This window comes from Hesperophylax consimilis, chromosome 8, assembly GCF_061612785.1.
Source record: "Hesperophylax consimilis isolate HC1 chromosome 8, BYU_Hcon_1.0, whole genome shotgun sequence".
Lineage (NCBI taxonomy): Eukaryota > Metazoa > Arthropoda > Insecta > Trichoptera > Limnephilidae > Hesperophylax > Hesperophylax consimilis.
In genome coordinates this window covers 9,721,320-9,746,334 of record NC_142843.1, presented here as the reverse complement: position 1 = coordinate 9,746,334, position 25,015 = coordinate 9,721,320, and the positions used below count along the sequence as shown (strand labels likewise).

Below are 25,015 nucleotides of genomic sequence, written 5' to 3'. Positions count from 1 at the left end.
TATGTAAACGACATATTTATTCAACCATTGCATGGCCAAATTATCTCTTACGCTGATGATACAGTCCTTATAATAAAAGAAAAAACTTGGGAAAAAATTAATCTAAAAGCTACAGAAGACATAAATAATCTAAAAATATGGTTTGACAATAACCTCTTGTCGTTAAATAGTGATAAAACATATGTCATTCCTTTCGAAATTAACACTAACATTGTACCTCCAAATCTTCAAATATTCTTACATAATCATTCTCTCGCACAACACGATACTAATCACTGCCAACAAAAATGTTCACTTCTGAAAATAGCGGATAAAATTACATATCTTGGAATAATCATAGATAAAAACCTAAAATGGAAAGATCACATCGACCATACAATAAAAAGAGTTAGGAAGTTAATTCATATATTCTTACGGATACGAAACTTTTTATCAACGAAAAACCTATACTCAATATACTACGCATTAGTACAGTCTATTCTTCAGTATGCCATTATCAGTTGGGGAGCAGCTTACAAAACTAATCTGACCCCCATAGAAATTGTTCAAAAACTAATAATAAAAATTATACTAAAAAAACCTCCAGACTTCCCAACTGACAGCATATTCGAAGAATTCAAAGTTCCAACATTTAAAAACTTATTTATAAAAAATTCAATTATACAAATTATAAAAGAAAAAGATAAATACGCATTTATAACTGAAAATCGTACTAGACTTAAACATGTATTTGTGTGCCCCAAATTAAACACTTCTTTTGCACAACACCATTATACTCACCAAGGAAAATTCTTTTTCAATAACCTACCAATAGAAATCAGAAGCATTAGGAACAAAATTCAATTGTTGAACTCCATCAAAAAGTATTTTAGAGAATGTCACACTAAAAATCTTACTTGTTTTTCTTCTTTTTTTTTGTATTAGGCAATTCACCCTAAAAAGAGTCTTCTTACTGAATATATATGTTTACATATTTTAGTTAACGGGTCTGATTGCCATGTGTCTATATTACCTACACATACATATATATTGAAATACATGATTATAGTAAATAGTAATTATAATTATATGAAATGTATTAACTGTATTAACTGCATTGTATTAACTGTACACGTGACTTTATTTGTACATAATATGTGAAATGTTAACTCTTCTTCCATCCACAAGCTAAGGCTTTTAATGGAAGACCAGTAAAATTATAATATAAAAAATGTAACTAACTAAAAAAATAATAAAAAAATAAAAAATAAAAAAAATTATTAGTATTAACTACCCCGAGTGTTAGAAATCTTATATACCTACACATTTGGATATATGTATCTATGTTTCATTATTACATACGTATTTTATCAGCACTGGAATGTGATTGGTGGTTGAAGGGTGAAAGTAAATATAATGTAATTTCTAATAGTAACAATGTAGTATACTTCAACTTAACCTCCGAGGTAATCGAAGGCCGTAAAAATTGAAAAACTAAAAGAAGGTGGGGGAAGATAATGATGATTTTACTACATTACTTTGTTTAAGAATTGAAGAGATTATGTTTGTTTAGAGAGGGACAATCAAAAACTTACGTGATCTAAAGTTCCCATTTTCAGATGACAGAATGTACAATCTGGCGAGTCAAACACGCGAATTTTGGATTCTTCGAAGGAATGGAATAATTTCCAGTTCTCTATCGAATAATTGAGTAAATTTCTTATGTAGAAAAATGGGGAATTGTTGAAACCACGGTTTGTATGGGATAGTTCTTTGTATTGAGGCATAGCTGGCTCCCTTGGATTGGTCAGCAATGTGCCAATGCTCTGCCCAAAGATTTATATTTACATGTAAAAGTCTACAAAGTAAATTTTGTATCCGTAGCTCTGGAGACACGGCACACTTCAATGGAAGACGTCAAGTCATTGAAAGTAGAGAAGCAATTCTGAAAGGGGTATTGCTTGCTTTTTCGCATGATCTTGGGTTTTAAAAACGGTTCGATTCTAAAATAATGATGTGGTCCATTGATCGCAACCTCCCCTTTACTTTTTTTCGGAAGGGAATAAAAATAGAACACCATTCGACTTCAGTCACAATACGCAAGAGTAGGTAGGTACTTACGAATAATACTTCGAGCAAGTGGATGAATTTGTATTTTTAGAAAGTATGTTTACCGAAGTTGAAAATGCTGAATATATATATAAAAACATTATTTTCCTTCATATCTTTAAAAAATAGTGAAATTCCCCTTGTGAAATCATCAACAATGAGCGGTATTTTTTACATGAAATTCTGACACCAGTCTGGCGCCCATTACTAATTCAAAAATGCAGTAAATGCAAAACGTGCACTCATTTTGCTGTGACGTGCCACATTCCGACTGCAATTTGTATCCATTTAATAATTCAATGATACATCACGCGATCCGACACAGTTGTTATTCTACTGCCCGTTTCGGCTCCACTCGGGAAAGCCGACATCGCACGAAGCAGATGCAGAGGCTATTAATAAACAAATTAATATAACAACAACATGAATGTATTCTGAGCGGGAAAAAAGGAAAATGAAAATCGCGCGAATAGAGTTTCTCAACAATGGCGACTGCCCGCCCACTGACGGACGTTCAGCATTGCATGTTGTTTTGCAAAGGGGACAACAACCTTTTCTGTTTGCCAATTATTTGGTCTTCCAAAATCTTCACTTCTCCACTGACCATTTGATGCTTGTTGGACTCTTTGTGTTTCTGTTAGCAGTTGGAGATTTTCTGATTATCGCGTATTTTTGATTGAATAACCTAAATAGGTCTTATTAGATCAGTGGTATCAGTGGATCAATGGACAGAGGTCATTGGGTTCGATCTCCAGTTGTTATTTTATGTGCGTTATTCTGTTCCATTTTTCATTTATTATTATTACATTTTCTTCAATGATTAAATAATACATTGATGTGTGTAATAGAGTTTGTCATTTTTTCAACCATTGAATTCTAAAACGCATGCTGTCTAACAGAGGAAATGAGAACTCAATTAAAAAAATGTTAATAGTTCGCTAAACAGATTGCAACCCAATGAGAATTTTTATGAACCCTTGTTTCCACATCCTCAAAACACTGCTTGACTGATAGTTTGTTAGAATATCTGTCAATTCATTATTTAAAGGCCTGCAGTCCCGTTTTCAATCGAAATACAAAAAATCTGACAGGATTTTCTCTCATTATGGTAGCAGAAGTCGGGGACGCCCGAGGAAGACATGGCACGATCAAGTAAATCAGATAATAGTCGGGCCATGTCAACAGTCAGAATAATAGTAGAGCATGTATGAGAAGATGTAAGAATGTGAATGAGGCAAGGAGTGTGTGCCAAGGCCGAGTTGTTTGGCGGTCCGTCCTCTCTGCCTACCCCTGCGGAGAAACGGCGTGGTGGTTAGTTAGTTAGTTTTAGATTTTAAATAAATTAGCAATATTTTAAATCAGTTAGTTTTCTCCGTGCAGTCATTATCTTTCAATAAGAAGGAAATGTGAAATACCTAGATATTTTTTCTTAGAAAAATTGTGAAATTTTAAAAAGAGTTGGTCTTATCAAAATACGGAGAAACACTTTAGCGGGGAAATTTTAATTTGAGTATATTAATGATTTTTATCTTAAAAAAGTTAAAAATCAACCAATCTCTTAAATTTCGGAAAATCACTGTTTTTAAAGTATTTAATGTTTTCCTAATCAATGTTTTGAATTTCCGACTTTATGTCCGGGTTAAATCTTCCCCATAGGAAAAACTAAACCCTTCCACACACTTTTCCACAAATGATCATCTAGTCAATAAACATTATGCAAGTGCATTATATAAGCAAAATAAATACAAAACAATACAAGAACAACACGTCAACTCACCAGAGATCAAATGGGAAAATAATTCACCGACTCCAGATATTTTCATATCAGAGAGTTCGGCTCGGTAGAACTTCTAACAGGGCCTATAAATCCTTCTGATCCCTCAGCATAAATATTTTAAAATATTTCGTAATCCTACATGTATCTAAAATGACTGTTTTTTGCATTTTTATATATAAATTTTTTGATAGATCTAATACGCCTAAATTTTTAATGAATGAGCTAGGGTATTATATATTATTTTACTTTTTTATTATTGATAATTATAACTATTGACGATTTCTGGCAAACCTTATGTCTAATTATATTTGTTCCGCAAAAGGGCGTGTATACTGACCCCTCGCCTGACCACCTACTCACCTGTGCGATACTTTTAATCAACACCTGGCAGCACCAAACCCCATTACAATACAGAACTAACAGCAACATGGATCAGAGTTGCCATTACACCGAAGGAATAATTATGTAGGTAGGTACATGCAAATCATTTCAAAGAGAACACATTTGAATGTATGTATTTAAAAAAAATATATTTTAGAACATCCACCCGCAGTCCCCTTTTTCACCGAAAATTCCCAGAGATAGAGTCACGTGGGGTAACCGTACGCGGAGTGTAAGTGTTCGCAGTGATGTTTCCGACAAGATTGTGCCTGTTAAGCGCCCGCGCGTTCCTTAATTCAGTAGCCTTCTGGATCGCGCCGAAGAGGGAAATGTGTACAGTGGATGCTGATTTGTCAATAAAAACTGGTAGGTAAATTACTTTTTTTCGTGCTTTTCTTAAATTTTTCATCTCCTTTACCGATGTGTGCTATTGTGTAACCAGCTGTGTCAGAGCGACGTGGTCTATGATAATTTTTAGTGAAATATTGTTAGTTAGACGGGTGCCAAATGTTAATTCTAATAAAGATAACCACTAATCTGATTTTTAAACTTTATTGAATTTTGGTGTGATGGGGTAAGTGTGCTGGGGTAAGCGTTCGCAGTTGGATGAGTGCGAACACTTACCCCGATAGATACAATTGATTTTATAGCATAATATTTCAACTCTCGTTATATTTTTACAGTGAAATATGCCGCGTGTGTACGTGAGAAAGCATACAGAGAGTTCAGTTTGAACTCAATAGCAGATTGAAACTGCGAAAGGATTTGTGAAAGAGGTGAAGAGTCAGCGGGCTGCTGCAGATATTGTTGGGATCAGTGAAGCCACTCTGCGTAAACGCCTAAAACTAAAATTAATAGCAACTTCAATGGGGAGATATCATCCGACTTTTACACCAGATAAAGAGGTAGATTTTTAGATAAATAGGTACTTAATTTATCGTGCAGATGTCATTTTTTTGTGAAACTATTGATCTGATAATTATTCATTTATTTTCAGGCCGAAATCGTTGATCATTGTAAAAAAACTGACGAAATGTTCTACGGCCTGACTATGCAGACAATGAGAAAAAATGTTTACGAGTATGCTGAAATCAACAAGATCGAGAACAGATTTGACAACATTACAAAAACGGCTGGCAATGATTGGGTGTATGGATTTCTAAAACGTAACCCTGTTTTAGATTTAAGACAGACTACTCCCACAAGTATCGCGAGAGCTATTGGGTTTAACGTTGTTCAAGTTCGGCAGTTTTACGCAAACTGAAAAATCAAGTCCTTATAAAAATAAACTTCAGCAGAAGCAGAGAGATGCAGATGCAAAAATTGTCCGAAAACCAATAGTTAAAACCATGGAAATCGGACGACCACCTCTTTTCAAGAAAGTCACACCACAAAGAATCACCACAAAGCGTAAGGCGGGAGATTCCAGGGTACATAGCTGTTTAAAGAGAGCACATAAACAGGTTTCTAAGGACTATTTTTGACCACAATGCAAGGAGAAATATCGAGATCCACCAACAGAAGATTGGATAGAATGTATTGTGTGTAAAGCATGGTGGCATGAGAACTGCACATACTACGATAAGGGGAAATTTAAGTGTGATAATTGCAATGGGGGGTAACTCTTCGCGGTGCGAACACTTACCCTACGGTATGCGTATACTTACCCCGCACATGGGGTAAGTGTACGCAATCGACATGCATGTAAACTTTTTTATATAACTGTATGATTTATGAACCATATGAGGTTTTTATGGTTGTTTGAGATGCCTTAATAATCGATCATATTAATAAACAAAAAAATTGAGTAAAATACCTAAAGCTTTTTAATACAAAAATCCCAATGTAAAAATTGCGCACGGTTACCCCACGTGACTCTACTGGGTATGTAGCGAGGTTCATCAATTTCGTTCAAATTTATGCAAAAAAAACTATTAAATAAAATATTAATGTTTTGATCCATCTAGTACCACTACACAAGCAAGGGTTGTTATAATGATTTACATGTACCTAGGAAAGTATAATAGTAATGCCCGGGTTGTCGGCAGTGGAATGAAAAAAGTGTATTGGGCTGGAGAGTATCTGCACCAAATAGATAATCCCCAGAAGCGTTTTTTTTTAAATATTAACCCCACATAGGAGGTCCTGAGGAATATAATATCTCGCAAAATAATATGCTCCCTAATTTACCATGAAAATATGACAATTATCCTAGGAGAAGTTGCCGAAATTTTAGGCGTCCCAAAACTAAATCAAAGTGAACACAAAACGGCGTGATTTATAAAAGGCAAAATAAAAGCCCTCAATGAAGCCACAGAGACACAAAAGCCTCAAAGAAGCAGCAGAAAGCCTTACAGGAAGCCACATAAGCCTTAAAAGAAGCCACAAAAGCCTTAAAGGAAGCCACAAAAGTCTTAAAGGAAGCCACAATCTTGGCACCTTTCATAGGATATTATGTTTTGATACGAGCATTATTTTAGAACTCTTAAAAAAAGTTACGGTTTTTTTAATTTTTTTTGTATTTGATATAAGTAGGTACCTATATTCTTTGTAGACTATGAAAACTTTTGCAAACTTCTAAATAGAGATTCGAAACTTAGAACGAAGATGTGACATAGAACCCAGTGAAAATAATTTCCCTTATGGTTTGTTTCATCGTTGAGGATGCTGTGTGGAGAGTCATTTGAAGAAAAGGAAGGAGAGCAAGTTCCGGGGAAAAAGGTATTTACATATTTAATTTGAGTTTATGGGGGAAACAAACAGTTACTTACGTGGAAATGACGTGTTGCATGAACCAGTGATGTTTTCATATAAAATTGATATTATGCCTAAAAGAAATAAAAACATTTATTAAAAATACGTAGAAAGATAATGTAAAATTAATCTAAGTACCTGTAAAAAAATAATACATTTTTAATTAATTAATTCGTTTTAAAAATAATTTATTTAAAAAAGAGAAACATTCCCGAGTAATGTTATGTTGCTTGTGTTGTGATGGAAGACTTAGCCAGCCGATGAATTGAATACACTACGCCTGGGTGGGACCCAAACGCGATGTCAACTCAGCCACCGACCGGTCGGTTAAATAATTTAAGGTCTTACACACCAGATCGTTGGGGGCAGTGGCGGCTTGTGAATTTTGGACGTACTAGAGTCGTAATAAAACGTTTTTTTCGAATATTTGATTTTTTTCTATGAAGATTTTCAGGAAATCGGTGCAGTGCACTACCAAACTGAAATTTACCGAAAGTCTTCATTCAAAAAAATTTAATTTTCTAAAAAAAATAATCGTTTTGCACTAAAAAACATAAATAATGTCGAATTTTCAAACTTACCACTCTATCACACTAAAGCTGTGACTGATTCGTAGGGTTCGTAGTTAACTTTTTTTTTCTGATACGCATTTACTTAAATTGATCAGAGGACAAATGGAGAATATCAGCGCCTGAAACGATATTATTGTATTTTGTGCATGTCCTTAAAATGAAATATGTGTGTAGTTTTTGGTTTATGTTTGTTTTTGAAAGCGTGGAAATAGTATAAGGGGTGGGTAGAAATCTGAGGGTAAGTGTGTTCAGGAGATAAAACTAACCAACCCGGGCACCCCTGCCAAGTCACCAAACGTAGCGAAGCACTTGGGGTGACCTAAGGTATTTGTTATCCAATAAATGGTTCCCGTCATACCCACCTTCAAAGTGTGATCTATATCCATCGATTTGAAATAAACCTGATTTCGCCAGTTTGCACAAGAAAGATCCTTTGATTCTTGGACCTCAGGCAACTCAATGAAATTAACTTGATTTTAGAGAAAGAAATTCAATATTCGCGAGTTTAATTTTGAAAATGTCACCAGAAGTAAGAATTTTTTAGCTTATTTCAGCACATATTTCAAGACACGCCCACAAGACATTTCTATCTGTTTACCACTTCAGTGGTTGTAGGCATCACCTTTGTGGGGGAATCGAGCTAATTGTTACTTCGATGTTGCCGGCAGGGGGCGGAATGATCGGGTCGGTTTGGTAACGGTGGCGGCACGGCAAACAGACGGCATCGCTGGATTACAACTCTATAAATATTGATGGGGCTAATGGGACACACGATACACGATCTACACGGATGACGGAACCAATTAATTCCACGATTGAATATTTTAATTAACACCTTTTTTATGTATTGAGTAACTGCGCAGGTAGGTTGATCGGTTTGTACCTATATTAGGGGAATGAATTATAATAGCTAGTTATTAATTGTAGTTCGAGTCTAACAGAACGGCGCTTATTCCACTATTGGTGAAATGCAACAGCGTAGGTTAGATACAAGAACAATTTATATTGGAAAATATTAAATGGAGATTCGGAAGTTACACGAATAATGACTAATATTGAATTTTGATAATTTATTAAGAATATCTTTTAATTATTCGTAATCCGGTCAAAAACGGGGTTGCAGCCCCTTAATACTAGAAATACCATAGCCGTCATTTTGACGGCTGCCTGATGTAATGTGACGATATTTTTCTCAAAGTTTATTGTATTAATTTGATTTCATGATTCTTGATTAAACGACTATGATGAAAAAAATCAGATATGTATTTTTTTTTACTTTTTGAAATACAATGATTTATACCTACAAAGATCGCCGCCTTCAATCTGATGGTTACGTTAGTTTAGCTTTTTCCTCCAAGTTTACAACATACCCATTCCACCTACAGGTGTCACTGCTCCTGAAAAACTGAAAAATAAAACTTATAATAGACAAACAGTGCCAATTAATGAAATATGTAAGAAAAACCAAACAGATGACACGTGTGATAATTGCAAGAAACCCGTTTGCGAGAAGTCCATCGGATATCATAGAAAAACACGTGTTTTTACCAAATGTGTACCTAATTAAATAAAGGAAGTAATTTGTTTTATTTTATGTTATACAAAAATTACACTCACAGCCGTCAATATTACGGCCGCGGTCTTTATAGGTTTGGAGCAGAACTTGGTCGTTCTAGTATTAACGAATGAATTGATAGGTTTCCTAATAAACTTTTAGTAAAATACGAACGTAATATCACGATGTGGGAACACGTGTTTCATCATTGCAAATGCATGTACCGATATACTAGGAATTTGTGTTATGTTGTGTTGTGTATCATAATAATTACCGCATTTACACGTGCGTACACGGAGAAAAATAAATATTGCGAATTCATTAAGAATCTCTTAAAATTATTGGTAATCCGGTTAAAAACGCGATGTGCAGACCGTTTCATGATTGAATTTTTGTAAATTCCTAATGTATCAAAACACGAGTTCATGTACCTGTATTTGACTTGATAATATACAAAGACAAAATGCGAAAATATTCTAGTTTCTAAAGTTTATTAGGAAACCTATCAATTCATTCGTTAAGGGTTTGTAATCTTGTTTTTTAACCGGATTAACAATAATTGGAAGAGACTCCTAATAAATTAGCAATATTGAATATTTAATTTTTCTTTGTGAATGGAAGAAAAAGTGGGGGCGCCCGATGAAGACAGGACACGATGAAATAAAACAAATACTAATGTGTAATACAAGTTAGCGTTTGTGATGAACGAATAAAGGGGAATAATATAGGGGAATGTATGTCGTGGAAGTGAATGGCAGAATAAGTCGAAGACGCTGGAGGAAGACATGGCACGAAACAAACACACCGAAAAGTAAGAATTTTAATTCTTTATATGTATCTACGATAATTTGATACATAATTTAATTACGTGTTCTGAGGTATGTAAGAGTTCATTTGTATTTTATTATGTTGGTGCAAGTTTTCTCTCAATTCATATATTCTTTTTATCTTTTCCCATTGTTCCCATGATGTAGATGCTGTTTTTATAATTGATTTCTTCCACATATTCAACACATATTAAAGTGCTTATTTTGATACCCGTTAATAATGTTCTGACTTCTGACTGTGAACTCAAACAATAACGGTATTTATTGTCACTTCGCTTTGATTGCAAAACAATAAAAATTCCTTCTTGTTCACACTCACACGCTAACCTAATCAAACACCAAACTTATATCTACATATTACAATGTAATACATATTTCAATTAGTAAACCCAGTAGGTATTATTTACATTAGTTTACTATTTATTTCACTTAGTAAACCCAGTAAGAACATTCGTTTATTAATTCTTTCACTTAGCAAACCCAGTAGGTACATTCGTTTATTAATTCTTTCACATAGTAAACCCAGTAGGTACATTAGTTTACTAATTCTTTCACTTAGTAAACCCAGTAGGTAGGTACATTAGTTTATTAATTCTTTCACTTAGTAAACCCAGTAGGTACATCAGTTTATTATTTTCATCTTATTTATTATAATATATTGTTTAGTAAATCTATAGTTACAAATCGTCGGATTCCCATCTAGGCGTCACACTCTGAGAAAAATGAGTATTGCTAATTAATTATGAATCTCTTAAAATTATTGGTAATCTGGTTAGAAACGGGTTTGCAAAGCTTACGAATGAATTAACAGGTAAATTAGGAATATATTATCACGATGTCGGAACATGATGCACGTGCAGTTGCCTTGATAATTGGATTTGATGTTAAACATAGTATTCGTATTTGATTTTTCATATATAGTTTTACTATTATCCATGTATGCTGTTACACTTACGTACATACATTGTAAAAGTTTGTTTCCCTCTGTAAAAGCCCGATAGGGCGTTAATAAATAATAAATTAATAATATATTACGACAAAATGCTAAAATATTCTGCGTTCAATCAAAATACAAAATCAATTGCAGTAAGCGATCGATTAGAATTTTTATTTTTTTGTTATCAATATAGTACAGTTTTTTTTCAAGTGTTTTTCGATGTCTGTCTCACTAGGATATACCTATGCCGAGACAGACGTATTGGATACATAAATTAGTGTTTACATATTATTTGATACATATAATTAAATGGTCAATGGCGAAAAAACTACTTAATCCACGTTTACTTGAATCAACGATTTAATTAACAAGTATTGACGAACCTCGTGCTGGCACTGTTGGTTGACGCGGTAGGCTCTCTCGCTGCAGCAGTTGGTCCAGTTTCTTCGCCACCTAGGATTCTTGCTGCAGAGTCTCCATCTTCTATCTTCGTCGAACGTCACAGCGGTGCTGCCAAGGTCTGGTATCTGTGAGAGGATATTCTATCAGTGCTTTATTAGCAGCAGACAAATACCTGGACGGATGACGAACCTCGTGCTGGCACTGTTGGTGGACGCGGTGGACTCGCTGCAGCAGCTGGCCCAGTTTCTTCACCACCTAGGATTCTTGCTGCAGAGTCTCCATCTTCTATCTTCGTGTCACCTGTTCCTGTATTTCATTTTACTTAACTTAACTTCACTTTATTTTTAATAATAATATTTGGCTAATTTATATAGCGCCGTTTTCGTGAGAAATCACCTCAAGGGCGCTGTACAAATATATTTCTTAAATAGTTAATACTAGAACTACTGACTTATCTCTAAGACTTATATCTAGTGACTTACGACTAAGGCCTATAACTACTATCTTAACGACATATATACGAGTATTTACATATTTAGCAACTTACAACTAAAATTAATATTAACAATCTAATCTTACTAACGCCAGAAGAAGAAGGAAGTTCCATTATATTAGGGTGTTTTATTGTTAGCTGGATATATATGTCAAATGAATGAAATTAATGAATAAAATCAATTGTCAAACTTAAACGCATTTAGATGATTTTGATATTTTTGTAATATTTATATTTTTTGTAATACCTGCATCAACTGTACAGCGCCCCTGAGATGATATCTCACAAAAGCGGCGCTATACAAATTGTCCACTAAATGAATGAATGAATGAATGCTGATCGTCTCCGGTTTACTTAAAACACGCATCAATCATAGCAATTCGACCGTTCACAAAAGTGTTAGAAATCGTCAACTTGTGAGGGGCGCCTTTCCGAGTGGGCGCCTCAGGCGCCAATGTGCCTGGTCCCGGCACTAATTGTGCGGCGCGATTGCGTCATTAGACCGGAAGAAAGTGGGTGTCGCCATTTTGCGATGAAGGTATCTACATTCCTACTGCCTACCTATGTGTGAGTGCAAGTAGTGTAACTCGTCTGTGTGTAGGATGGTTGTACGAGTACATTTCCGGTACCACATCCGTCCTATTGTATTTTTGCCATTTCATTCGGAAATTCACATGTTACGAGTCGACTCGGCATTTCTAGACAAACAATCTCTCGAGAAGTATTATAGAAGAAGTATATAATAATGTGAATTGTTTTGTTTTTCCTTTGTAGTTCCGCATTGCTATTTGCTATTCGCATTGCATGTATGTAGGTACCTACATAATGTTTTAAATTTGTTGATGATGTCATTCAACTAACGATGATCCATTCTTCCTAGCAACCTCTCTGCTCCAGCTTCAAGTCGGCCTGCATATTGTCCGTGAAGAATTGTTCTTGATAATACACTGTACTATAAAACCAGTCAGATTTCAATTTGGTAGGAGGGTTTTTTGGATAACTAACACCTCTGCCTTAGGTCACCCCAGGTGATTCCATACGTTAAGTGCAGAGATGTGCTTTATTTCAAATAAATCCATTTCAAATGGAAATGCAAAATGCAAAATGGGTATTTTCCATTTTGCATTTTAAATGCTTTTCTTAAAACCATTTTGCATTTTGCATTTGAAATGCTTTTCTAAAAACCCATTTTGCATTTTGCATTTTCAAATGGAAAAGTTTTGACCCATTTCCATTTTGCATTTCAAATGGTTTTGGGTAGCCATTTTGCACATCTCTGGTTAAGTGATTTAGCAGTGGTCCTCGGGTTCATCGGGTGAGGTGTGTTCAGGTGTGTTCTGCCCACCAGCTGCGTGGCATGCCAGATCGGGAGAGGCTGGTTTGGGACGACCCTTCGCCTTTCGCCGCAGCTGGAGGGATATATTCATATGTCCGTCACTCCTGGACACTCTGACCCCTAGATTCCTACCCAACGCAAATACCATTTTCCTTCCCGAATTTCTTCTCCTTCCTTTCCTTAAAAAATACACCCACACAGCATCCCTAGGCTCCTGTAGGCCCCTTGTGTGGGGTTATTGTAAAAAAATGTTATTGTAGCAAAAGGCAATTTTGAAACTTATATTTAGAGTCCTCATCAGAACTTCTACAGACAATGCTTTCTCTATAACAATTATATTCATAAGATATTTTAATTTACGCATTCAAAAACCAAGATAACTTTGCACATACTAATCACAAGAACCTCATTACAACACACATTCCACCAACCCGCAACTAAAACGACCTTTGGACAAAGAAATGAGTAATATTTCCCAATAAAAACTATTTTATATCCTCCCTCTTGCAATATAAACCATAAATAAAATAAGCGACTTCAAAAGAAATACCAAGATATAGATTATGGATATGGGAAAGAAGAATATAGATTCGATGTTGCAACCTAACAAAAATTAAAGCTTATGTTATGTTTTCAAAAGATACTGATTTATAATTTTCCTCTCTTTTAATATTTTAACATGCTTACAAAAGCTTACTTAAAACCACTGGAGTGATTTTTTGGCATATTTTGCCATTTCGTTTTGAGAGATCGCTTGTCATAATGTGCCACATTTATAGATCCTAAGAACATGGGATAAACGGATAAATCTAGGTAGATTATCTATGTTTTCATCGCTCCTGGGTTAAAAATTGTACATATTTACAAAAAAAACTTGATTTAATATTTAATTCACAAATCATGTACAATTTGACCTTATAGAATGGGGTTCCCTGGTAAAGTCACATTCTTTGCGAATATTGAAAATGAAATTTTTACAAAAAATAAAAATGTTAAAATTAAATTTTTTAAAAAACATTTACGCAGTTACTCTGATTCATACCATAATCTTAATTAAATTCTCTAAATTTTGAGACATAGGTAGGTACTGAGCTCGGTAATTCTTTCATTTGGGTGACGACATGTGATGTGTATTTTGTTAATCTTCCGAACAAATATTTATATAGATTTTCTTTTTTGAATTTGAAAACTTTTTTGAAAAATGAGTATTTCGTATTATAATAAATTGTAAAATTTTGTAATTTTGTTAGAATTTGTGTGCAGTATGGTTTGTAAAATGAGTTTCTATGTAAGACTTGTGGTTTTATTTTGCATTGACTCCACACAGAAGGCCTTGAGAAAAATAATTTTCTCCTGGGCCTGTCATTTTTGGGAGATGCTGTGTGTAGGGTATTTTACGGAAATGAAGGAGAGTAGGTTATGGGAGGGAAAGGAATGAGGGGTGGGTAGGAATCTGGGGGTCAGTGTGTTCAGGAGTGATAGACGAATGAATCCACCCCTTCCATTGCGGTGCAAGGCGATGTGTCGAGAGAATCCAGCTGGAGAAGGTTTCCCTAAATCAGCCTCTCAGACACAATAACCGCCAAGACACGGACATACCTCACCCTCTGAACCCAGGCACCACTGCTCACCAAACAGCAAATCAGTTGGGGTAACCTACGCCAGAGGTGTTGGTTATCCAATAAATTATTCCAATAGAATGTCTATTTTTCAACCGTTTATTAAACTTGGTGGAACTCCATCGTATCAATAATAAATGAATATTAACTTATTTTTTGATAATTACCTATTTAAATTACTTGTAGTGTATTTGGAAATATAATTGACGTACCTGAGTACAAACATATCTTTGCGGTCACGGATATTATGGACACCAGTTCCTCTTTGGGCTGCCTGCCCAGACGCGTTTGTAAATATTGTGTTTTTTTATATTCTTACATAAGTATGAAATCATAGTTAGTAAGTAATACAACAATATTTAAATAATAAACTACTATAGGCCGCCTCAGAACAGGAAACCCTAGTGAGGAGGAATGTCAAATCTGACACGTTATTTCTATACATATTCTTTAATATGTCTTATATTGTAATTACTTCTTAACGCGAAGCACAACGTAGTAATTCAAAATCATGTGTTTTAGGTTTGAAAATTTTGATCGCTTAGAAATATTAATACGAGTAGAACACATCTTGGCCTTTGAAATAATTAAGTATTTTTATAAGTTCAGAAAAAAATAAAGTATCAGGCCTATAAAAACTGCTTTAAAGTTCAAAATATAATAAAGCTCACTTTTTGGCGATCTGTTTTTCATGCATAAATCAAAACAGACGGGAATTTTAACCTTATCGACATCTACATAAGGGTGTCATTGTTAGCTGCCCGACACCAAATTTCACACGAAGTGGTGTATCACTTTAAGTCATAATCGATACGATATGATTGTACCACCCCAGCCAGGAGCACTCTTGTCCCGGTGCGACCGGTACACCAGGGGGCACTGATTTGTTAGGACTTGGAACACATGCTCTGAGGATTGGAAGGAGGTTGAAGTTTAATCGACCGGTATACAGACAACTTGATAAGCCAATATTGGAATTTAGAGTGGGCAGGAATAAATGAATTGACTGAGCGTTATTTTTTCTTCTTAATGTTTTTCTTCTTTTTGTCTCTTCTTACATTTCCTTTACTCTTTTTTGACTCTTACTGGGTTCATCTTGTCTCGTCTTATCTCTTCTTGTTTCTTATAGTTTCTCTCGGTTCTTCTCGCCTCTTGCTCTTGGATCGCCTTGAGTCTTCTTGCATATTTTTTCATCTTCTCACCGCTACTTGAGTCATCTTGTTTCCTCTTGAATCTTCTTACTTATCATCGCCGCATTTCGTCTCTTCCAATTTCTTCCCGTCTCTTCATGCCTCTTATTGCATTTTATCGACCCTGCTAGGCTCATCTTGTCTCTTAGTGTCTCTTATATTCTCTTCTAGTCTCCTCTTGCCTCTTTTTGCCTATTCTTGTATGTCTCGCCCCTTCTTGGCTAGTCTTATCTCTTCTTGCCTTTTCTTTCAACTTTTGACCCTTCTTGGCTAACCTTGTCCCTTCTTGCCTCTTCTGGTCAATTATTGGCTAGTCTTGTCTCTTCTTGAATCTTCTAGTATCTTCATCAATCTTCTTGCTTCTTCTTGCATCTTCTTGCAACATCTTGGCTCATATCATATTTTCCTGGCTCTTTCTGTTTCTTCTTAATTCTTACCGATCCTTCTGGTCTATTCCTGTCTCTTTTAGCCGACTTTTTACTCTTGCTTCTTTTTGCCTCTTCTGTGGCTCTTCGAGTATCTGTGAAATACTTATATAAAATAAAATAAAAACCCAAACAAGAATTAAAATGGAAATATTTCATCTATTCACATAATCCGTGCACGAACAAAGAACACTCCTATGAAATGTATTAAATAAAAACCGACTGGAAAACAACACAGACTATCTAGAACAGAGAACAAGTGTTCTGTAGAGCGGTCCTATTTGTGATATAATAAGTGATGTAATATCCGACTAAAATTTAAACAAATGTAATTTAATATTTTGACTATCCAAATGAAATTGAAAAGATCTTATCTCGGGTTATCGTTGTCCTGTAAGACGTTTGAAATGACGTCAGTAAAATGAACATTCACTCGGGTGAATGTTCATTTTTTTTCATTCCGCGTTTACACGGCACATACAAAATGATATAGTAATGAACATTGATCCGTCCTTTCCCACTATGATACCGTCGAACGAAGTCGTGCTCATTAGTATTCCTGTACGAAAAAAACTGTAAATCGTACTTAGAGAAATGAAAGAGCATTCATTCCGTTTCGTTTTTCTTTCATTCCGAGCTCGAATGAAAGACGCAGAATGCTGAAATCGGTTCACTAATGAATTCATTCGGCATTTTTCTTTCATTTTGTGTTTAAACTCAGAGTGGAAGACACCAAGACAGACCAAAAATTGAACCGTCTGTCCGAAAGAACGAATTGTTTTAGTAGGTTTTTACTTGCTGTTTGAAGGCACAGAGCACGAATCAGATCAACGAACCCGCGTTTTATTAGCGGCCTCTCGTGGTGCGTGGTTCACAGAATTAAGTGTTTTTGCGATTGTGTTATGACTGTAGTCGGGAGACGGGACACTGGAGTGGACGGTACCAAACCGTTTCCGTCTACATCACACGACACACACCACACAACACTCTGGGCTTATATCTGGTGTATTTTATATGGACTCTTCTGTTGATCAAAGGATGAATATATAAACGAGAGTGACGAGAACGCCGAGCCGGTACAAAGCTTATATTTCATCCGAAATTGAAAAAAGTGACGAAAAATAATTTTTGGTTTTTTAAATCCCTTTCTGTAAGAAGTTTTTTGTTTTTAATATTATGTGGAATTCGTAGAAAAAGTGCTAAAATATCGTAATTTTCCGTGATAATTGAATCGACAGGAATTTCAATGGAATGTGTCAATTATGATTATCTACTGTGTCAACTAAATAAAGTTTTTTTTTCCTTTATTTACATTTATTATCATTTATTCATCTCTACTTTATTTAGATGTTTCTAATTACTCTATTGATTGCTCAATATTTAGTATATAATAGATTCCTATGTATGTACACCTGTCACCTACACATATAGATAATCCAGAAGTTTCAATTGTTCCTATTTTATATATATACTTACATATTGCATATGTTGTTATATTTTCCTTATAATTAGTGTAACTCGCTCACCTCATTTTCACAAGAACCAGTTTCTTCTTTGGTGAGATTGCGATCATAAATATATTTTCTAACCATATGTAATTTATATAACACCACTGTACCCACTTATATATATTAAATAAATAATTAAAAAGTAAAGTACCTACTAAAAGACTTAACTTGTTAAAATTTTTGGTAATCCAGCTTAAAACGATATTGCAGGCCGTTTCCTAGTAAACTTTTTGAAAATTCTCAATATATCGGAACAAGTGTTCATGTTCAAATCCAAAAAAGAAATAGGGAACACGTGATAATTAATTTCAATTTTATTAAAAGTTTATCGGGGAACTAACAATACATTCGTTAAGAACCTGCAATTCCGTTTTTAATCGGATTACGAACAATTTGAAGTGATTTTCAATAAATTAGCAATACTTATTTTTCTCCGTGCAACGATGAAACAATTTGCTCGAAAGGCTGGCGGGATGAATCACTGGCATGGCGCCACTTTTTCCTCCCCATCCACCGCCAATCCACCCTAAAAGTATATCCGTTCCACCTTGTAGGCTCATAGTGGATTCCAACCCCCTCGGCAGTTCGCAACGAGATTTGTTTCAATCTTACTAAGTAAAGTTTAATTTAATAGTCGACACCGCGTTAAACACTTCTCAACTACATCTATAATGGAAAACTACGATTTAGGATCTGAATAAATGTTTCAAATGGTTACTTTTAGATGTAAGTACTTTGTAATATGTTATAACACATACAATCTCTGAAAATGTAGGTACTTTGTAATATGTTATAATACATTCTCTGGAAATGTAGGTACTTTGTAATATGTTATTATACATTCTCTGGAAATGTAGGTAATTTGTAACATGTTATTATTCATTTTCTGGAAATGTAGGTACTTTGTAAAATGTTATTATACATTCTCTGGAAATGTAGGTACTTTGTAATATGTTATTATACATTCTCTGGAAATGTAGGTACTTTGTAATATGTTATTATTCATTCTCTGGAAATGTGTGTACTTTTTAATATGTTATTATACATTTTCTGGAAATGTTTGTACTTTGTAATATGTTATTATACATTCTCTGGAAATGTAGGTACTTTGTAATATGTTATAATACATTCTCTGGAAATCTGGTTTGGCGGAAAGTAAATTATATTTAGCGAACAATAAAAAAAATCTGTTTTGCAGTGGTTTATTGACAGGAACCTTGGTAATACATGAATTTTATGTATTTATTTTAGTATTGATCAATAATACATTGGTTATCCAAACTTAATTCCACTCTATATATATACATTTACCATTTTATTTAATTAATATCATTCCTCAAAATATTAATATGGAATCAAAGTTAAAGCCAATGAATCCACCTATATATCGACTTTTATCTAATATTTTTAGATTATTTAAATACGGCACATGATGGCAAAAGATTGCTCAAAACTTTTTGCACACTGGCATTATATGCTAAAAATCGTTCTAGTGGTTAATAAAGGTTAGATGACAACCGAAAAAAAATATTAATTTTCTTTTCTTCACTGAAATAAATCCATGTGCCATGAAACTACTCAGCATGTCTGGTGTGCCATGAATCTACTCAACATATCTCGTGTGCCATGAATCTACACAGCATGTTTTGTGTCAAATGAATCTACCCAGCAAGTCTCGTGTGCCATGATTCTACTTTTGTTTTGTTGTGTGCCATGACTCTACCCAGCATGTCTCATATACCGTGAATCTATTCAGCATGTCTCATGTGCTCGCTCCTTCTCCAGCACTTTCTTTAAAGAATTTAATACATACTAGAAATGCCTTTAATGCAGATTTGAATGGAACTCAATGTTGTCACTGGCTTATAGTATCTTTTGGTTCTAGCCCATTTAGCACGAGCTCTGTCTCTCTTATACTTGCTTGTTATCTACGGTATATATCGCCATCCCATTTGAACGAAATCAAAATATCATAATGTTGATGAAACACATTTCTCTATTTGAATTTTAAGCAAAGAATAGTCAGAATTTTAGATCACGAAATTTCTTGTGTTCTTCTTTATTATACGCCAACAAGCGTTTTGCCGGATAAATTACGGAAATGTGAAAGCATTTCCTGTGATGGCATTATGAAACTCTTCTGTCTATTTCTATTTCCTAATTTCGTAATTGGCCGTCACAACATTTAAACCTAATTACTTGCAGTAAGTTCTTGCAATAGGTAGGATATAAAAATGAAGATGCTGCGATTCTGTGATTAGGTAAACCGTATCAGTTGTTAATGGTATCAATCAGCTTTACTACTTGAATTGAAATTTAAGACAATAAAACTCAATGTTCTCACCGATAAACAGATTCCAGCTTTCATAGTGCACACGATAGTAATTTTCTTAATTTTTTTTTATGATTCAATTGAATGATAAAATTGATCATAAATGCAGGGTGTATCGGCACGTACCCGACAAACTTTAACCAGCTATTCCTTAGCACATTTGGAGTAAAAAATGTTATGGGCACTTTGCTGTCCGGTAACATTTTTTTTTAATAAAAAAATTATTATTCACATCCTTTGTCACAGTTTGAAAACCCATCTGGCAATATTTTATTCGAGTTGAATAATATACGTACGTACCTACATTGGCGCGCTTTTAAAATCACAACGAAATGGCATGGCACCATTCGTCTCATTTTTAACTATTATTATTTAGTGTGTATGAAAGAGCGAAGACGCTTTTTGACACACTTGCTAATAACAGCTGTTGAACACGATAAACAATGCCAATGACAGTGACGGAGTGTGGATTTTGAAGTGAAACTTCTTTAGGCGCGTAATGGATTTTCAGGGACGGAGTAAAACCGAGTCAGGATCGACACGAAAATGCGGGTACCCCCACCACCGCTCACCGTTCACTGTCCCTCTCTCACCATATGCGCTTGTTGAGGTGGGGGAGCCGCTCACGAACGTTCTCTCTCTTCTCTTCTTTCCTCTCTCTCAGACACCAGCGAACTGCGCCACGCCAAGCATCAGCTGCTTGGTTAGTATACTGCGTCGTGAGTGTAATACGAGTGAAATACGTAATTGATTGTGGTTCATACGGTTTAACAAAAGAAGTTTCACTTCTGTCTTGCGTAGGCTTGACACACCCACTTTTTTTTATAATTTTTTGTTTTTAATAGAAATAAAATGTTACCGGACAGCAAAGTGCCAATAACATTTTTTACTCCAAATGTGCTAAGGAAAAGCTGGTTAAAGTTTGTCGGGTACGTGCCCATACACCCTGTATATCACACGAAGTCACACTCGAAAGGATCTCGCGGTCCCAGGGAGCAATACGGCAAAGAATTAAAAGTCGTATACATATTTGCGACCGAAATTATATAATAAAATTTCCAAGAATTAAATACTAAAACTTGCAAAATGTCCTTCATCGGTTCAATAATAACTAAATGGTTGACTGGCTTGGGGAGGGTGGAGTTTGAAAAACTATAAATAAAGTCACTTATAATTTTATTAATGGCTCATTTAGTAAATACTTAATATACATTCAATTTTAATTAACAAAAAAAACAACACTTTAATTTTACAGAATAAATTTTAAGCAATTTTAACATCATTTGGTTCCTTAGAACGGGCAATCTTCCTAGCTAAGAACTAATGTCGATCTTCAATTCATAATAACACTTGTACTCATTTTTAATATACTCATACAGTTATTGTAATATTATTATCGTGTAATTTTTTCTATATACATGTATCTAATGTAATGTAATAAATAAATAAAATAAATCTACAGTGGTGCGAATAGGCATCTAAATATTTAAATTCACATTTACGATTTTGGCTATAAACAAAGATCGACAATGTTCAAATACATTAGATAGCCAGATTTGCAAAATCTTTTCCGAGTGTTCTCTTCCAATGCCAAAAATATGATTTCCTAATAATTTCCCCACTTACCATATCTCCCCTCCTGCGCAACCCCACGAGGCATTTAATAACCCCCCGGGCAGGCGGAATAATCTCAAAATTAAAATATACGTAGCAACCCCATCCCTTGCCCCTTGGTATCCATGGAATGAATAAGCGGACTGACTTCCCTTAGGAATTCTGGGTTCAATTCAGCACATTCTGGGCCGTTGTTGGACGGAGATGGACCGATGCTCCATATTGGAATTGTTTTATGGTATCCAACATCAGCATGAAATAAATCAATAATACATATATTATTGAATTCTATTATCATCAGACAATTTGCAATGCTATATGTTTACCATACTTATTATCTTTATTTTTGGAATAACTTAATGGGACCCTTTTGACTGTCACACCAATGTTGTATCTTGCAATCAATATTCGATTGTCAATTGGTATATATGAACACACATTATTTCCAAAATACTATTTTTTGTAGTTATTCAACCAAAATACTAAAAAAATAACACGACACAGTATCTATGTTCAATTTTACATTGTTTTGTCTTTTAAAACAAAAAAGTTATAACAGATACAATGTGACATTTTTCTCGCCATAAATCTTTGTCCACCGTTTTCTCGGCGTGTGCCCGATTTTGTGGCTTGACGGTATGTAAGTTATCATACATAGATCATTGATATGACTAACTGGTTACAAAATATTTTTACCTGCAGGTGCACCTATGTTTTTAGAGCTGGAAGAAGAGTTTCCAAAGCAAGGAAAATATATTAATGAAGGTTTTATCAAAATTTACTTTTTAGTCATATTTCTATAATATACGTAATATGTAGGTACCTTATATAACAACACATGACATCACGCGAAAATACAAATTTCCCTGAAAAATAAGTGCCCCCTAATTTGGTTTCATTTCGGTGCCCCAGGGGGCGGATATATTTTAAATCTACCCTGATCACATATCCTGGCATGCAGTGATGATTCCCAGCATAAAATGCACATTTATTAAAAGGATAGGAATTTCATAAATAGATCGTGAATTGAAAATAGAAAACATTTTTAGTTGGTGCCTTCTACTCTCCGAGTAACTCCTCCGCTGGGACCGTTTTCCCCCTTCTCCCTTCCTCTTCAAGTTTTCCTTTTGCATCCCTTTTGTTTCATTGTTTCTCAACATATATATAAAGGGAAAGTTACCTATAATTCTTTTTTTTCTGCCAAGATAGGGTTCAGAAAAATTAATAGTTATTTCAACTACTTATCAAAAAACTTTTCATTCACTTTTCAGTGAAATTTTCTTGTGAAGAAAATCGAAAGAGGTTTTTGATACATCAGCTAAATGACGAATGACTGATTAGATTTTTCAGTTAAGTCAGCAGCATGATAAAAAAAGTCGGTGATGCCCCAGAATGCGAGGGAACCAACTAGGTACTTGAGAAGGGTCAAGTTAAGACTCGGAATAATAAACTCGAAGGTGTATATTATGAAGCGCGTGAGACTCAGGGGTGTAGTGTTCATTTTATTTTGCCGCCCTTGCTGGATGTGACTTGGTGTACGGTTAGAACAGTATTAAACATTGATAGTCTTCATTTAGACGCTTAAAATCGTTGGCGAAGCTTGACCTATGCTTTTTTACAAAAAAAAGATTTTATTTCTCTAGTAAAATAATACTACAATCAAATTTAATAACCAATTGAGAAGCGCCTCTCTTCCCCGATCATCCCCTAATCAGCGTGGCGCGGAATGCTATCTAAGCAAACACCCTGTTAATAACATGTTTATACCCCCCAGCCCCCAGCCACACGCTCCCCCTTCCTCGCCATACGCACTCTACGCCCACCCTAAACCACCCCGTCACGTGGGGGAGGAATGGTGAATACGAGATGATATGAGATGATGGTGATTAATATGGGCTACCCTAAAAAATATTTGGAAAATGCTTTTTACCAAAAAAAGGTTTTCTTTTGAAAATTTGATGTAATTTTGTATCGACTTTATCATTAGTGAAAACCCCGCAAAGAAAATGTTGAGTTAATACGACCACGAACAATTTTAGCGTATTTTTAAAAATTTGATTTAAAAAAAAATTGGTTAGTATTTAAGAATATATTTTTAATTAGTTTTGCATCATTTATAAACTTGAAAATGTATCAATTTTTCTACATAATTGCAATTTCGGTCGATGCATTTATGTAAGCGCTGTGGCAATTTTTGTGTATCCAATACCCATAGCATACCAGCTCGCCGCCAAGTTATTGAGGAAGCGTTGAACCTCATCTTTTACCATATCGTCGTGGCTGAAGTTCGTTCGTGGTCTTCCGCGAGCATTCGAACACACCTTGAGCATCTTGAGCACAACTTCCGATAATGTCAAAAATATCGGAAGGTGTTCGAAAGATGCCCCGAATGCTCACGGCAGACCGTAAAAGAATCAAAAAAGAAAGAAAAGAAGGAAGCTGAAAGTCTAGAACCAGGAATTGATATTATTCACTTTGACTGGTTCATCTGCTCCCAAAAGGACGTACCTACCTCTTCGCTTGAAACACTTTTTAATGCCAGATTCGGTGTTGTTTTACTTTGTCTAGATTATTTTTATCCTCTAAATAACCTTCGAATTAATTCATGGACATAGCGATAAAATTCGCAGAGATTTGGCAATGCGAGATAATAAAACTGTTTACGAAACTAATTAGGCAAGGCTGAATGATTTTAATATCTTTTAGAATTTGGACTGAAATGATACCAGGAAATGATAATATTTCAAATAAACATCTTATTAATTTTTTTTAGATATTTATGGATTTAGGTTAATACCTAATTAATGGTAGTGAGTTGCGCCATGATTTTCAATTGAATAACCAACAAATTGGCATCTGAAATCTAACTTCTTCATAGTCTATTTAAGGCGAAGCTTAATGCTAAATCACTATATTGATTAATCTTTATAACAAATTGGTGAACATTATGAATACCAAAAATATGCTTTAAATAAATTGAAGGTTTTCCTATCGTTTCGCTTGAGTAGAATACAAATAAAAACATAAATTACTCATTGAAAAACATAAGTATAAAATACAAAAAAAAATATTTTTTAATAGAAATGTATGAACGCGTTAAAGAAACAATTTAAAAAAATACAGTATTATAACTAAGATCAATTGTGACAGTTTCATTTGATTAACTTTTTTGCTTTCTTATAAAATTATTTACAAAATAAATAAA

At 34.6% G+C, this 25,015-nt stretch overlaps 1 protein-coding gene across 1 annotated transcript in view; it reads left to right on the top strand.

Moving 5' to 3' along the window:
* LOC149421534 (uncharacterized) overlaps positions 1–23,638 on the top strand; it is a 32,467-nt gene extending 8,829 nt beyond the window's left edge. The window contains exon 3 of the mRNA XM_089634918.1: positions 23,585–23,638. Coding sequence (XP_089491044.1) covers positions 23,585–23,638 — 54 coding nt within the window. The remainder of the gene's footprint in view (positions 1–23,584) is intronic.
* Positions 23,639–25,015: the final 1,377 nt, after the last annotated feature.